General features: G+C 44.2%; 1 protein-coding gene across 1 annotated transcript in view; it reads left to right on the top strand.

Moving 5' to 3' along the window:
• Positions 1–15,033, top strand: part of IMMP2L (inner mitochondrial membrane peptidase subunit 2) — a 612,206-nt gene that overhangs the window by 47,764 nt on the left and 549,409 nt on the right. The window contains exon 4 of the mRNA XM_054571369.1: positions 6,196–6,299. Coding sequence (XP_054427344.1) covers positions 6,196–6,299 — 104 coding nt within the window. The remainder of the gene's footprint in view (positions 1–6,195; positions 6,300–15,033) is intronic.

The raw sequence follows: 15,033 nt of genomic DNA, 5'->3' as shown, positions 1-15,033 counted from the left end.
AATCATTTCTTTAAAATAATGGCTTTTCCGAAGAAAGTTTGAGGGCAACTCTTGGCTCCTCGTGGTGACTTGGGACCACCTCATGGAAAGGCACAGTGCTTACTCAAACATTTTAGGGTGCATCGAGCCTGGTGGGCGGGGCTCTTTCTGTATGAGATAGTTGGTAGCATCGTCCCCAAAGAAGCGAGATGAAAACCAGGCTTTGCTGGTGGGTAGACTATAAGCAAATTGCAGGCTGTGAACTTTTCTTTTTTAAATTAAGAGAAAAAATTAGTAAGAAATTTATAGAAAAAAAATCAAAACTAGAATAATATCATTTACTGACTGATGATGGCTGGGCTACATCTTACAAGGTAAAAAAAAAAAAAATCCATTATGTCTCTGTTTAATTCTCTAGGGGAGTTTTATTTTTCTAAATCAAGATGTAAATTTCCCTGAAACTGTCATAGGATTTCAACTTAAGACACAAGCTGAGAATGTAGGATACCTTGACAATAATATATTTGTTTGTAAGAGAAATGAAAATCCTTCAGCAAAGTTTTTCATCAGAGATACACGAAAGCCCAGCTTCTGTCTTGTACTGTTTCAAAAGCAGGTGTGATACCTGCTATTTCTAGCTTTTTCATAATTTATTAATACCTGTTGAAATCTTCTGACTTATGTTGTCTTTCTCAGAGTGAACAATATAGCACTTAAATCAGAGCAAAGCATACAATAACCTCCTTTTTATGTAACACATTTTTTTTTCAAAAAAGGAAGAAATAGAAAATTATCAACTAGAGCTAAGAAGATTTATAATGTATATCATTTTATATGTATGTGTGTATATTTTAAAATGAAAACTTAAAACATACTGGGCATGATGTTTTTATAGAAGGTATAGCTGCATAGCCGTTCACCGTAAGTGTTTGGGGTGGTTAAATCTTCGAGGTGAAACAATGGAGAGCCAAACTGAAGCACGCTCGCTTGCTTAAAAGAAATGAAGAAACCCTAGGGAGTTTGGAAACGAGGGATAGACTTTGCACCCTGAAGACTCCCACCCAGTATTTAAATAATGTTCAGTATTTAAAATGAAAAGCGTCAGGCCCGAGTGGAAGGGCCTAACTTCCCAGGAAGGACCCCGTCCGCGAGGCTGTTTCCCCGCGTCCCGCTGTGCCCGTGCCCCGCATCGCGTCTTGCTTTGTCGACCCTGCGTGGAGGACTGTGTCGCGAGACCTCGTAGGCCGCTTCCTGTGATTCTCACGGCAACTCTGGGAGTCCGGGCCAGGCGACCCCACGTCACGGACACGCAAGCGAGGCTCGGAAAGGTTAAGTCATTTTAAGCCTTCTGGCGAGTAGGGAAGTGGGGCCACGATGGGAACAGTTTTTCATCTTCAGAGCAAGGCTGCCCCGAAGGCCTCCAAACCCCCAAGACCCTGAAGGCCCGCGAGGTTGATGCCGAACCTGAGTGCTCCCAGCAGCCGGGCCAGGAGAGGCGGGGAGGGCGCCGGGCAGCCGCCGGCGGCCCCTGTCCTCCGCGGCTGGTTCCGGAGATCTTGCAGCGTCCCCGCGCCCGCCGCTGGGAGTCTCCGCGACGGCCAGCAGCGACAGCCAACACAGCCACACGTTCTGAAATGTAGCTGGAAACTCCTAGGTGAATATCCTCGGAGGTTTACAACTTCCAACAACTTTATTATTTTAAGCTGGGTAACGTCTTGATGCAGTCCCTGGGAATCGAGGATGTAAAGTGTTGACAACGCGGCAAGAAAATGTGGACTCTGTGGTTACATCCGGTTCCCAGAGTTTATGAGTTTTGATTTAGATTTCATGTTTCTAATTTCTTTGATTGGAAAAGATCTACCTCTTCTGGTTGGAGCACAGACTGCCGTTTCCACAGGGGACGCAGGATGTGCAGTTTCTAAGTAATAACATGGTTTACTAAGTTTTCTAAAACAGCACCCTCCAAATTACATTTTCTTAATTTTTTCCTATAAATTTTTCATTTTGAAGTTAGTGCATTCTTTTTCTTCTCAAAAAATTGTTTTGGAAAACCCAGGAAATCGTATTTTTTTTCCCCTTCATTTTAAATTGCTTAATTGAAGTACAAAGAACTATAGTTTTTATAGTGCTGTAAAGTAGTTTTCCAATTCAGGGAAGTTTTTTTTTTATGATGTGTTAGTCATATTCACTTGTTCGTATTCATGAATGAACAGTAAAGAAAAAATTTATTCTGTTGTGATTAGCTTGATTTCATTATGGATAACAAGAAAGCCCTGTTCAACTTCATTCCTAATGCTTACATTGCCTAACTTGATGCAAAGCAAAAGATTTCTTACTAGACTTATCTTGAATGTGTTTCTATTGAAAGACATGTAGCCATTGCTTAGATAATATGCGTTGCTTACGAACCCTCTTATTTACATACGCTTTTCAAAAACTGCTCATCTTTTGAGCGTTAAACTACAGAAATCCTCCTGTCCAGCCCCTCTCCTGCACACACACACACGGATAGGACATGATTTCTGCATTCGAGAAGGCCCCTGGCAAGCGATGCGGTCGTGGGCAGGCAGATGCTCTCGCAAAGTTTCAGGAGCCCCCGCTGAGGTTTACATGAACTGTGGAGGGAGCTTGGGCGGGGCTGGGGAGGCGCAATTCAGTTAACCTTGCGGAGGAGAGGAAGGGTAGAAGGAAACTCCTTGTTTCCTGTGGAAAAGCAAACATGGCCTTCCAGGTGTTGACTGATGATTCTAATCTATCACTGTTTGAAATTCAACATGCTTCCTTCTGGGGCTCTTTCCCTGCACAGATCTTTTGTTCACAGCGCGTTACCTTTTGGCTCTCACAATTAGTGCTAGAGAAGTTGATAGACGAGCGATTCTCTAAGGGACAGAGGAATCCAAGTGTCCAGATTTGAGCCTGTGGGGCTTTCTCCTGTCCCCGCCTTGGAGCTCCGGGGTGCCATGTCCTAATTTTTGCAAGGAAACTGCAGGTGGCGGCGGCTGCTTTTGAAGGATTCACAGAGAAGCCGCCATCAAAGGCCTTCTGAGCAGAGGGAAAGTCTGATGATGGGAAAGTCAAAGAAAGTTAGGAGCTGAGGACGCCGCCGGAGTCTCCTAGTAAGGGCGTGGGGGGAATGGTCCACTGTGAACAACAGGGGCGATGCCGACGTTTATTTGGGGGCTGGGGTGGAAAATGATCTCTGTTCTTGGCAGGATGAATGTGGGGAGTCTTCGGGAATTTCATTAATTATTTTTTGATGCTCCCCAGTTAAAATTATTAACCATCTTATGTGATCAGGTGTAAGAACACAGACATAAGAAACAATTTATTCTCAAAATGCTCTTAGCCATTACAATACACACTTGGATGTGCTGTGGTAGAAATATCCACAGGTCCTGAGGGGAACTTGGGAGTTTTCGTTGCCCACTGGAGTCTGAGGATGGGAGTGGGGAGGAGAGGTGAGGCGTGTTAGGAAAGAATTCTTCTGAGAATCCCCCGTGAGATGGCAGGTGTTTGAAGTAGGAGTTCCCCGAAAGGTAGGAAGGGGGAAAGAGCGGGAAACGTTTCAGGCAGAAATACCTGCTTCTGTGATCCTTGGAGGTGTAACCCAACTGTGTCCCGGGCCCTGCGTGTGGCTGAGGTTAACTTGTAGGACCTGCGGAAGTGCGGGTGGATGGGGTCCCGCAGATCACATGTGTCTTGACTTCGATCTTGAAGACGGTCACATTGGTGATGCTGGGGAACTAGTGAAGGATTTCAAGTAGGGGGATGGCTTGATTGAATGAGAAGCCCAGCAACCAGTCAGAACTCTGTTCTCTGTTCCGGGGTCTCGGAGAAGCAGCTGGGGCTGGAGGGCCGATTTCGCCAGGGCGTACAGTAGTGGCTCACCGGAGCTTCCTGCTGGACTGTGAGGACAGGTGAGCAGAAAGCCAGGGTGGCCAGGGTTTTAGTTGGAGTGCCGTGCGAGGACTCTGGAGTAGGAGGAAGTGACTGGGACGATGCATTCAGGACTCTTTGGGATGTGGGTGGTATTTGCAACTGAGAACGATGATGAGATTTTCTAGGAAAAGAATTGAACAACAGAGATGAATGAACTAAAGGTAGAATTCTGGGAAGGTTGCTATGAAACAACCTTCGTAGAATAATGGTTGAAGAAGAATCATTTAAAAATCAATGTAGTGGCGGTGGAATTAATACAGTTGCTTATAGGCAGAATTTTAAAAACACAGATTAGAAGAGAAGAGAAAATATCAGGGTATATGTGGTAAAGGTAATTACTGTTTTGTGAAACAAGTTATGAATAAAAAGGCTCTTTAGCTTTGTGACTGGTTGGCTATGAAGTGGAAATACAAGCTGGGTGACTGGGAAATGGTAAATAGAATGTGAGAAGATAAGGGAGAAAACTTTTCTTTTTTGGTAGGAAATGACGGAAATTTTACTTATGCTGAATTTTACAAGGGGGGCCCCAAAAGCTCGGAATTTATTTAAAAAAGTGTGTACTTATTACATGTTTAAACTTCAGTCCCCTTAAAAGTGCTGTCCATTTGAAGCACTACACCTATCAGGACGTTTATTTCCACTGCTCAAAATAGTTTTGAACTTGTCGATTTTGATGCCTTTTAGTGCTTCTGCCATTTCTTCCTTTCACCTCTTCCACCTCGGGAAAACTTTCCCTTTGAAGACTTTCCATCTGGGAAAACAACAGGAAGTCACTTGGGGTGAGATCGGGTGAACAGGGAAGGTGGAGCTCCGGGGTTGTGCCATTTTTGGTCAAAAACTGCGGAACACTCAGTGCGGTCCGGCAGGTGCGCTCGTAAATCACCCACCATGAAATGGGCAAACGCGTTGAAAGAGTCTTCAAAAAAAAAAATTCACTGAGGCCGAACGCAGCCTCTCCCAGCAACGCGAGCTGGTGCACTGATACAGGTGGGGTCCCAGAACACACCTCGTTGGGGAGGCCTGGACTACGAGGTACCACAAGGGACCCGCCCTCCGGAAGATAATTCCGGGTTTTTTCGGTCTCCCGCGTATGTCAGACAGACAGTCAAGTGAAAGATGCGCTGGGAAGTGGAAAGGAGAGACGAGGATGTTCAGGCCTCGGTGCTCATGAAGGGCTCGGGGGCCTGTGGGGGCGGGTGGCCGAGACCCCCAGCGTCACCCGGGAGGCCTGGGCACAGAGAGCCTGGGCATCGAAAACAAGGTCCTGATTACAGCCCCAGCTCGAAATGTCCGCAGCACTGTCCACATCTTCTTTGTAGAAAATCTACAAATAATTCCAGGAATCGTTCAAGAAAGAGACAGTCACTTTGGCCCCAGAGAATGGCCGTGGACGGGCCACGGTCACGTCCTCTCCTGCTGCCACCCCCGGCGCTGGGGAGAGCCGAGAGTCCCCTGTGGTTCGGCCCCTCTCCCCCCACAGACACGGGTGTTGGTTCCCCTCAGGATGCTCTAAGGGACCCTGCAACGTCCACGGTGGAAGGGTCGCCTTGTCTTCCTGTGTCCTCCGCCCCACCTCCCCCACCCAGGGTTGCCTTGTGTCCGTTGACTTTCTCTGCACCCCTCCAGGGTTGGGCATGTTGGCGTCATGCTTCCTCACTCAGCACTCTGTGCCTGGTGGTCCCTGGCCTTCAGGAAAGTCCATGCACCCCAGGCAAGGGCCACCTATGAGGCCCCCCCAGCCCGGGACCAGGGCCTGTGCTGCCTGCTCCCTGGGGAGGAGAGCACAACGTGGGGAGTTCCCGTGTTTCCCGTGGTTGTCCCATCTCGTGTTCCTTCTGCTCCCTTCCCTGCTCCCCGTGGGCGTTTCCTGGTAGGGTTGAGAGGGTTCTTTCCCCAGATGGAACCCTGCCGTGTGCTGTTGTGGAATTAGCTCCTGTTCAGATCTTCTGTTGGGACGGTTGATTCACTTCCTCCTCATGTCTCTTGAATTGTTAAGGCTCTCCCTACCTCCTCATCGGAGTTCAGGAGAGATCTGAAAACTTGGCACGTTTTCCTTTCCGGTCAGCGTTGGGAATGCGTCTGTATCCTGGTTCACTGGGAGGAATTCCGATGAGCCCCTTTGAAAATTCATCATTTGCTCTTACTTTAGAGCAGCAATTTATTGAAAGTGACTATGTTAGAGATGTTTTATTGCACTGCGCAGAGCTATGACGTGCAAGGAACTGTGAAGATTGAAACTTACAAATGAGAGACATGTCTCTTTCTCCCTGTTTTTAGCCCTCTTTGAATCCTGGAGGGAGCCAGTCTTCTGATGTGGTGCTTTTGAACCACTGGAAAGTGAGGAATTTTGAAGTCCAACGTGGGGACATTGTGTCATTGGTGTAAGTAGATCAGAAACATACTATATTTGTACATAAGTTATAATGATCTGATTTAACTGGCAATCTGCTGCTAATACCATATTGTCAATTATTAAATTATAGGTTCATTTAAAATGTAATGTGTTTTTTTAAATCAATTTTGAAATGTAATGATATTATAAAAAAAGTTTTTCTTTTATATTTAAAAATGTGTCTGTTGATTGACCTACTTGGATTTGGCAAAACGTGTTGAAATGTTGATTGACAGTTACTATATTGATGATTAAAGTACATGTGTTTGATATTAGTTTGGATGATTTCAGAATTTTGCATCTTGGAAGCAATGGTTTATTCTCATGCTTTATCCATTTGTGAAGGTACCAAATATTCTTGAATATGATAAATGTGACGTGAAACCCGGTGACATATCAATTTGGCGACAAATCCACGAGTAATTTAATTGACAAAAGGGGGTTGGGAAGACTGCTCTGCTGGAGGCTTCTGTTTGAGACCAAAGGTGGTGCTGTCGCTCTGTGAAAGCAGGGCAGCTGGTCAGGAGCGTGGATTGTTTTCCAGTCTTAATGTGGAAAAGGAATGTCAAAGTGTGGAAAATTGATACAGTGAAATAATGCATAGCCTCAGCACGTGCTTGAATGGTTTAGACTTGAGAGTTTTCTGTCTGTTTGTTTTCAAAGTAAATTCATGCTGAGAAGACTGCAACAGAACTTGCCTTATTTCTTCTGGTTTCAGCCACTGTAAAAATGTTTTAATGTGATTCCCTGTTATTCCAGGTGGTGCACCGGGGTAGCAATTAACGGAGCCATTCTTGTCACTTATTTTAGCAATAGTAAAATCCCGTCGCCTGGGGAAGACTTCCATTTCATGTGTCTGATTCTCGAATTGGAGTGTTTCTTTTGGGATGATATTTATAATTGTTTGGTGAAAGCAAACCATTATCTACTCATTTACAGTTACCTTTCACGCATGCTTTGTGGAAACAGATATTTTATTAGTGTGTCTCTGTCAAGCCTGTTCGACCAGGCTTCGTTTGAAAATATATTAACTAATCTGGTTAGTAACTAATGAAGGAAGTTCATTTGAGTGGAGTTTTGTATGGCAGGCGTCCAAGGATGAGGATTAAGTGTGTCCTGCGCTCTGGAGCGCGTCCTGTACCATGAGCCTGCTCTTTGGAGACCACTTCTAGCTTGTCATTCACGGGGCTGTTTTTGCAACCTCTGTAACATCCCCCTGCATGCTGGGTTAGCCTGTCGCACGCTCATTATTCTTTTGCCTTTGGTTTGACAAGGTTACATCCTCACTTAGTCGGTGATGGAGAAGGTGCCCACCCAAGTGAAAGAGGTCAGCCTATAAGCAGACAACTGTGCATTGTTTTTTTCCATTAGAAACATGCTGACTATCTCCCAGCCAGTGAATATGAACAGGTAATCAGGGGGAAAAAAGGCTCCTTGAAATTCAGGGTTGTGTGGTTCATAAAAGTACCCTAGCACATCATATAGTGCTAGAAAAAAGGGAGAGAGAGCAATGTTCTTTTAAGTAAATATTAATTAGATACATTTTTATTTATTATATACCTTAATTTCAAAAGTGGTATATTCAAATTGATGTTGATATAATAAATTATAGCTCCTTTGGTTGAACTGTATTTTTAATGAGTTAGTTATGTGCTATGTCTGTCTGGTACAAATAACAAATTTTCTTTCATAATACTTGTTGTTAGGAGGAGCTACTTGTACAAAAGAATGCTCACTTTTTGCCATTGTATTATTTAACAAGTAATTAAGTATTAATTATTGCTTTCTTTGAGAAATGAAAAGTCATCCTAAATTCTTCTGCATGATATAATACTATAAAAGATACTGTTTAAAGTATGTTTTTACATTTATGAGCAAAAATGCTTTTTGACACGCTTTTATATTTTTACACATTTTATATATTTCTTCATTGGAAAAGCTTGATGCTGGTTTGATGAATGCTTGTAATATATATTTAATTCACATCAAAAAACATTGAATATTTGCTTTTCTTACAAAATGCATCAATCTGGCCTTAACTTAGATAATAATTGTCAATACTACGTTAGAATATCCTGTATGTTTGAGAAATATGTGACTAATCCAGAAATGCATGACTAAATTTTGAATTTATGGCTAAATATAAAATGTATAAAATACAAATCAATATTAAGAACACATTCCATTGATATGTAACTAATCTTTGGAAACAAGATATTATGACAATTTGTATTTTAAGTAGTCCTGGAATATGTTTTATGTATTCAGAGTATGTGGAAATACAGCATTTCTACTATATTATACATGCATTTCTCAGAGACTTTTCAATGTGCATATTCAAACTTAAATTATCAGGGCTTATGCAACTTTGTAACCAGAATACTAATGAAAAGAATAACAATTTCATTAAAAATGCTAGCACTTTAAAAGACATATTTCTAATAAGAGCACACTGCAGTAAATGTAGGATTTTACTTAAAAAAGGTGAAGGTGGCTTGATGGAAGGCACTAGAAGGATGGGTTGAAGCTGCCTATGTATACAGGACAATTGGGACATTATTGTGAGAAATTGTAAGGAGAGAAAAGGTAGCAAGCTTTGTACAAAGTGTGCTAATAGCAGCGATGTTTGCTCTGCTCACTGCTGTGTGATACCTTGTGTGTGTGTGTGTGTGTGTGTGTATAAATATGTATATATACATATACATATACATATACATATACATATACATATACTATATATATATTTCAACTAAGATCAGTGTTAACCTTGCCATAAGCCCCTTCTAAGGGGAGGCTTGAATGCGTAATTGATTCTTTCCTGGCTTATTGTGCCCGTATACTTAGACTTCAGTTGCTATTATTAATGAAACAAAACATTAATGCTGTGGGGAAAAGAACTCACATGCGAACCCATGCAGCTTCTGCTTCGTACGAGATCCTTCCTGCATTTACCAATCGCCTATGAGCCTAATTCATTTTTAGCTCCAGAAACAATTGCTGGGGCGGAAGCGCCCGCCAGTCCCTCCTCATCGCTTCAGAGCTCGTTGACCGCGGCTGTTCCCTAAAATGGGGCGTCTGGGTGGGCGTGGGGGTGCAGATGGGCACGTGCTTCCTTGTCCCTGTGCCTTATCTTTTCCTGCCACTTTCTTTGTGTTAAAAGTGCATCTCCATGGAGCTGTTGTTTCAGCCTGTTATTCAGTCATGTGAAGTCAAAAGGTGCATTTCCTTCGTAACAGGACTGGTTGTGAGAACCTGGTGTGCTGTCCAGTGCTCGGTATCACTAAGTATGTAGGTGCCATCATGCTCTCTTAGTGGATTTGCAAACTAATAGTTGTGATTATGGCGGATTTTCTGCACCGTGGAATTGACTTTTCATTGACCTGTGCTTTGGCCTTACTGGGGGCTCAGTGTAGGTAGCACTGTTTCACAACAATGTATCAATAACAATCTATTAGGACAGTTTCAAGTAATCACAATTACAAGAGCCTTAACGATTTATTGTGAAATAATACTAGACTTGAAGAGAAGTTATAAAAATAGTATAGAAAGTTTCCATATACCCCCCCCAATTTTTTTGGCAGCATTATTGGGGAATAATTGACAAATAAAATTGTAAGATATTTAAAGTATGCAATGTGATGATTTGGTATATGTAAACACTGTGAAAGGATTCCCCTATTGAGTTAATTAACATAGTCGTTATCTCACATATATGCCTTTTTTTGGGGGGGGGTGAGAACATTTAGGTTTAAATCAGTAAATTTCAATTATACCGTACAGTGTTACCAACTGTGGTCATCGTGTTACGCAGTGGATAATCAGACTCCGGTTCGTCTTACACCCGCTAATATTGCTGTTATACGCACCCACAGGACAATGACTGAACCCAGGAAACTGATGTTAATACACTGCTGTTAACTAACCCACAGATTTTATTGGAGTTTCACCGCTTTTCCCACTGATGTCCCTTTCCTAGACCAGATCCTTGGCTGTTCTTTGTCCTTTTGACCTTGACACTTTTGAAAGGTCCTGGCCAGCGACTCTGCAGAATGACCCTGCCCTGTGTAATCCCGAGCCCTGCTTCCCATGGAGAAGCATTGCTGTTGCAGGCGGTTTCTGAGGCAGCAGCGGGGGCGGGGGGCAGTGGGGGCGAGCCGAGGAGAAGGAACTTCCCAGGTACAGGTCTTTTTGTTTCTTGGGACCACATACCTGGGTCACATCTAAGAGGGTCCATCGCTTCTGTAGGTCCACACGGTCAAGTTCACTGCTGCTGGGAAGCAAGGGGGAGAGCGTGCGCCTGGGGAGGCTGCGGTGGCGTGTGGCAGAGGGAGAAGGGGGAGCCGAGGGGAGGTCACAGCTGGAACGGCAGGGGGACGGCGCCCTCCAGGTCCCAGGGAGGGGCAGGGTGGGGACGCTCATCCCTGAGCAACCAAGCAGGCCTTGTGCCGGGTGCTTTGCAATGCCATTTGTATCTAATTCATGTAGCGGTTTCTGGAGACCGTTATTTTTAACCCAGTGCAACTGAGACTGAGCAAGTAGATGGCAAGGAAATGGCAGAGCCAGAATCTGAACCCTGGTCCGTGTGATCATGAACCTGCACCACCCGACGGCGTAGATGCGTGTGGCTGCTGAGTGCTTGAAATGAGGCTACTGCCACTTGTGTTTTTCTTTTCTTTTTCAATTTTTATTGAATATATTGGGGTGGCATTAGTTAATAAAATTATATAGGTTTCAAGATACTTTTTAAAAATGATTATATCTTGGGTATATTCAGTCAAGTATGTTATTAAAGTTAATTTCACTCATTTCTTTTTTTTGTGACGTGACTAGTAGAACATTCAAAATTACACGTGACTCCCTTTGCATGTCTGTGGGACCCCTCTGGGTCTTCACCTTCCTTCTGCCATCCTCTGCTACGCTCCTGGAGCGCGTCTCCTGTGGCCCGAGGCGTGACCCTCAGGTCCGGGTGGGCCGACACTAAGGTGGCTGTTATGGTGCAAAGCGGACCCCAGAAAGCGGTCAGCACTCCGTGCTGGTAGAGCGCGGGGCGTCAGGTCCGAGAGAAAGAGAGCCAGGTCCAAAAAGAACAAAAACGTTTCCACAACGGTTTTTTAACATTTATTGACCCCTTATTCTTTTCTGATCGCTGGACTAATTCTTCTATATTCATTTTTATTTATTATTAAAAAAGAACCCATAAAGCAGATACTATTGTCATTCCTCGTTTACGGATGGGCGCACTGGGCTGCAGAGGGGTGAAGAGCTTCCTCGGGGGCACGCCGCGGGTAGACGTTGGCGCGGAGGGCCGGGTGCCCCCTGCCTAGTCCCGTGACCGGCACTGCCGCAGGACAGCGCCCCTGCCGGCCGTGGCGACGGGCTGCTTGAGGACACGCGCCTTCTCAACAGAGACACTGTTCAGGCCGCAGCTTTCCAGTGCCTTCCCGTTTCTGAAATGAAGTACCTGAAGCGGTGGCTCCTGAAACGAACCCTTCGTCAATAGCCACAGTTCTTTGTCATAAACACGCCACGCCTGCAATATTGGCAGCTGGTTCGTGGCACGCTGGCTACTTGCTGTGCGCTGACAGCTGGTCCCGGCGACAGCCGCGACTCCCGCAGTGGACGTGAGCACGGAGTCGTGGAGCTTTGATCCAGCAAGTGGAGGAGATAGAGTGGAGCCTTTGAAACAAGTGACTGGGGCTAGCTCCTTTGTGTCTTGAGTGCTTGTAAATCTTTACAGGTCCTTTGACCCACCGAGGGAAATTAATTGGAGCCTGCTAAAAACCGAAATGCACGTTTTGAAACAAATGCCCAGAGCAATAATAACTGAATAATGACCCATAATTATATTAGAAGCCAGTTAGTTTTCTGTTGAGCTGGGAGAATATAATTGTGTGTGCTTATCTATTCTATCTGCATTGATTCCTAATTTTCTTTTGTTCATTGCCAAATATTTTTCTGAGTTTGTAGTTAGTATTGTACATTTCAGGAACAGAACTTTTCAAAGACCACGACCTTCAAAAAAAAAGTTCTATAGGCAGGGTGAAGTACCTGGGTTTTTGTTTTGGGATATTTAAAAAAATTAATTGTAAAAATGTTGGAGCTTGGTATCTGGATTGCAGTTTATTTTGATGAGGGGTTTAGATTTTGGCACGTTCAATTATGCGTAGTAATCTGCATTCATTCCTAAGTCTATTTACAAATGATACTTTAAAAGACAATGAGATAGAGTAAGTGTTATTGCTATTATTGGACATAGCTTAACTGGGTTTGTAATGCTATTCATAGGCATCCAAAAAGTTGGCACCCTCAAGGTTGCCTTTAGTAAGTTTGCTTTTATTACTAGGATAAACTGTTCTTCAAAATATTACACATTTAATTTTGCAATAAAACTTTTTTTTTTTTTTTTTTTTTTTTAGTTCAGAGAAAAGCTGCAGTTTAGAAATGTTTCAGGGATCATAAATTTCAATTTTGAGTTGACATTTTATGGTAACGTAACTATAGTAGATACCCATAGCTCAACCCATTTCATAAATCTTATATTCTTTGAGAGGTGACTCCAAGTTCTCAAAGAACAAAGTTATAGAGGCAACATTCTATGAAATAGGCTGCACTTATGTTTCTGACTGTTTTTATTTTTGTGTGAAGAAATTCAACCTCTGAGAACACTGTTAATTTTGTTTTCAAAGTGCAAGAAAGCATATACGAAAAAGGAACTCCCAGATATGCATTGTATACAAGGTCTGGCACAGTTCTTTGTCATAAACATGCCATGCCGGCACAAATAACGCCCCGTTTATTACAAAATCATGAGCATGTAATTCTGTAACATAACAATATCACCCTCAAGCACACCTCATGACATTTTAGGTGAAATGTTCAAATTAAAGCTATAAATCATTTCACCTATATTATTACCCTACCAACCACACTCAAGCAGGCAGGCGTTACTTCTGCCGGTCCCTCTATTATACATAGTCAGATGAGGCTGTTGAGAAAAAGCTTTTTGAATATAAGTCTACATAATGATTCTAACAGATAGATAATTGACTTAGAGAAGCATACCGAGTAGGTTTGAAGCAGGAAATACAACACAGAAATATAAACTATCACGTCTGTATGTCAACCTCCCTTAAATATACTTTTAGAACCAGTAAGATAGATTCATAGGTAAGGAGAGGCCGCTGGGAGCAATCGATACCTGACTCCCACTTCTAGCCGTGCCCGGCTGGCTTGCTGCAAGCTGAGGCCACATTGAGGACACGTGGACGCCGTGTCAACAGAGTACCCATGGTGCTGCAGCACGGCTGGGGGCCAACGTCCCAGGGTGCAGGGAGCACGTGGAGGTGAGCCCCACACTCGGTGCCGCTTGTACCCTTGGCTCACTTGTCACTTTGTAAGCAGCACTGGCTGTGAGGCTGAGAAGCCCAGCAGTGGCAGCTGAGATGCGAGGGGCTGAGCGGAGGTTCTGGCAGTTTCACGGCGCGAGGGGGTCACAGACGAAAATTCAGGGTGGTGGTGCCGTTTAATCGGGTCCCGCAGGGCTCCGTCTGAGGTGTCGGGAAACTGGAAGGAGACTGTAGCCTGCGAACCCTGAAATGCGGCTTCTTACAGGCTCAGTCCTGATTTGAAGGCAATCTGCCTTGACCGTGACCGTCATTGCCAGAAGCAAGACATGCAGAGTCTCTGTAAATTCTCTACACAGCGCCTGGCAATCAATAAAAAAGCACCATGCCCAGCAGAAGCCAGGACCAAGAGAAAAACCAAATAAACCAAGAAGTAACAGAAATCATCTCATAGGAATCTAGCTAGTAGAATGATCAGACAAGGGCTGTAAAAGAATTATAATTAATAATTAAAGTAACTGATGAAAAGATGGATCGTTTCATCAGAGAATCAGATTCTAGGAAAAGAATTGGAAAAAGGCTAGAAATGAAAACTAGTATAACGGCAGCGAGGAACTCGGCAGATGAGTTTAACAGCAAATTAGACACAGCTGTGACCCTCTCGGAGAGGCCGGCGGTAGGTCATTTAGAATATCTACGCTGGAGTATGGAGGGTTAAAAGGAGGGGACATACAGTGGGCGGTGTGGGAGGCATCTGGGGCATAGTACCAAAGCCTGGCCCCGTGTAATTGGAGTCACAGAAGAAGAGAGAGAGAATGGAAGAGCCATATCTGCACAGAGGCCAAGAATTTTTCAGAACCCACGAAACATGACGGCAGCCTACAGGTTTAAGAAGGGCCGCAAACCCCGGCAGGATGAACACAAGGAGGAACCGCATTTGGAGCACCTGCTAGTGAAGCCACGGAACACTGAGGAAGGAGAGAACAGCCTTGAAAGGAAGCAGAGATGTAGTGCCTTCAAAGAAACCAAAATTCAGCTGTCTTTTCAACTCATGGGAGACAGGAAACAAGTGCTAAAGGCAAAAAGAATCCTAACCTAGAAAACTGTGCCGTTTGAACTATTCTTCCAAGAAGAAGGAGAAATAGACTCTTTTTCAGACAAACCAACCGCCTGCACGTGCTGCATCATCCTATGGACTTCATTTGCGATAAAATGGTAAGAATTTCTCGAAGGCAGCTGCAGAGCATTAAGGCCCATGTTGGGGGGCCGTCTGAGCGCAGGCCCATGTGGGGCCACCACCTGTCACCTCCTTGTGACACTGGTCTGCTGCAGAGGTGGTCACTGGACTTAGGCAGCGCAATGTGGGCCGTTCCTAGAAAT

The sequence above is a fragment of the Pteronotus mesoamericanus genome, unplaced genomic scaffold (genome assembly GCF_021234165.1).
Source record: "Pteronotus mesoamericanus isolate MK-2021 breed Mesoamerican mustached bat unplaced genomic scaffold, CSHL_Meso_final contig_220, whole genome shotgun sequence".
NCBI lineage: Eukaryota > Metazoa > Chordata > Mammalia > Chiroptera > Mormoopidae > Pteronotus > Pteronotus mesoamericanus.
The sequence above is the reverse complement of the archived record's forward strand: the minus strand, read 5'-3'. Positions and strand labels throughout refer to the sequence as shown.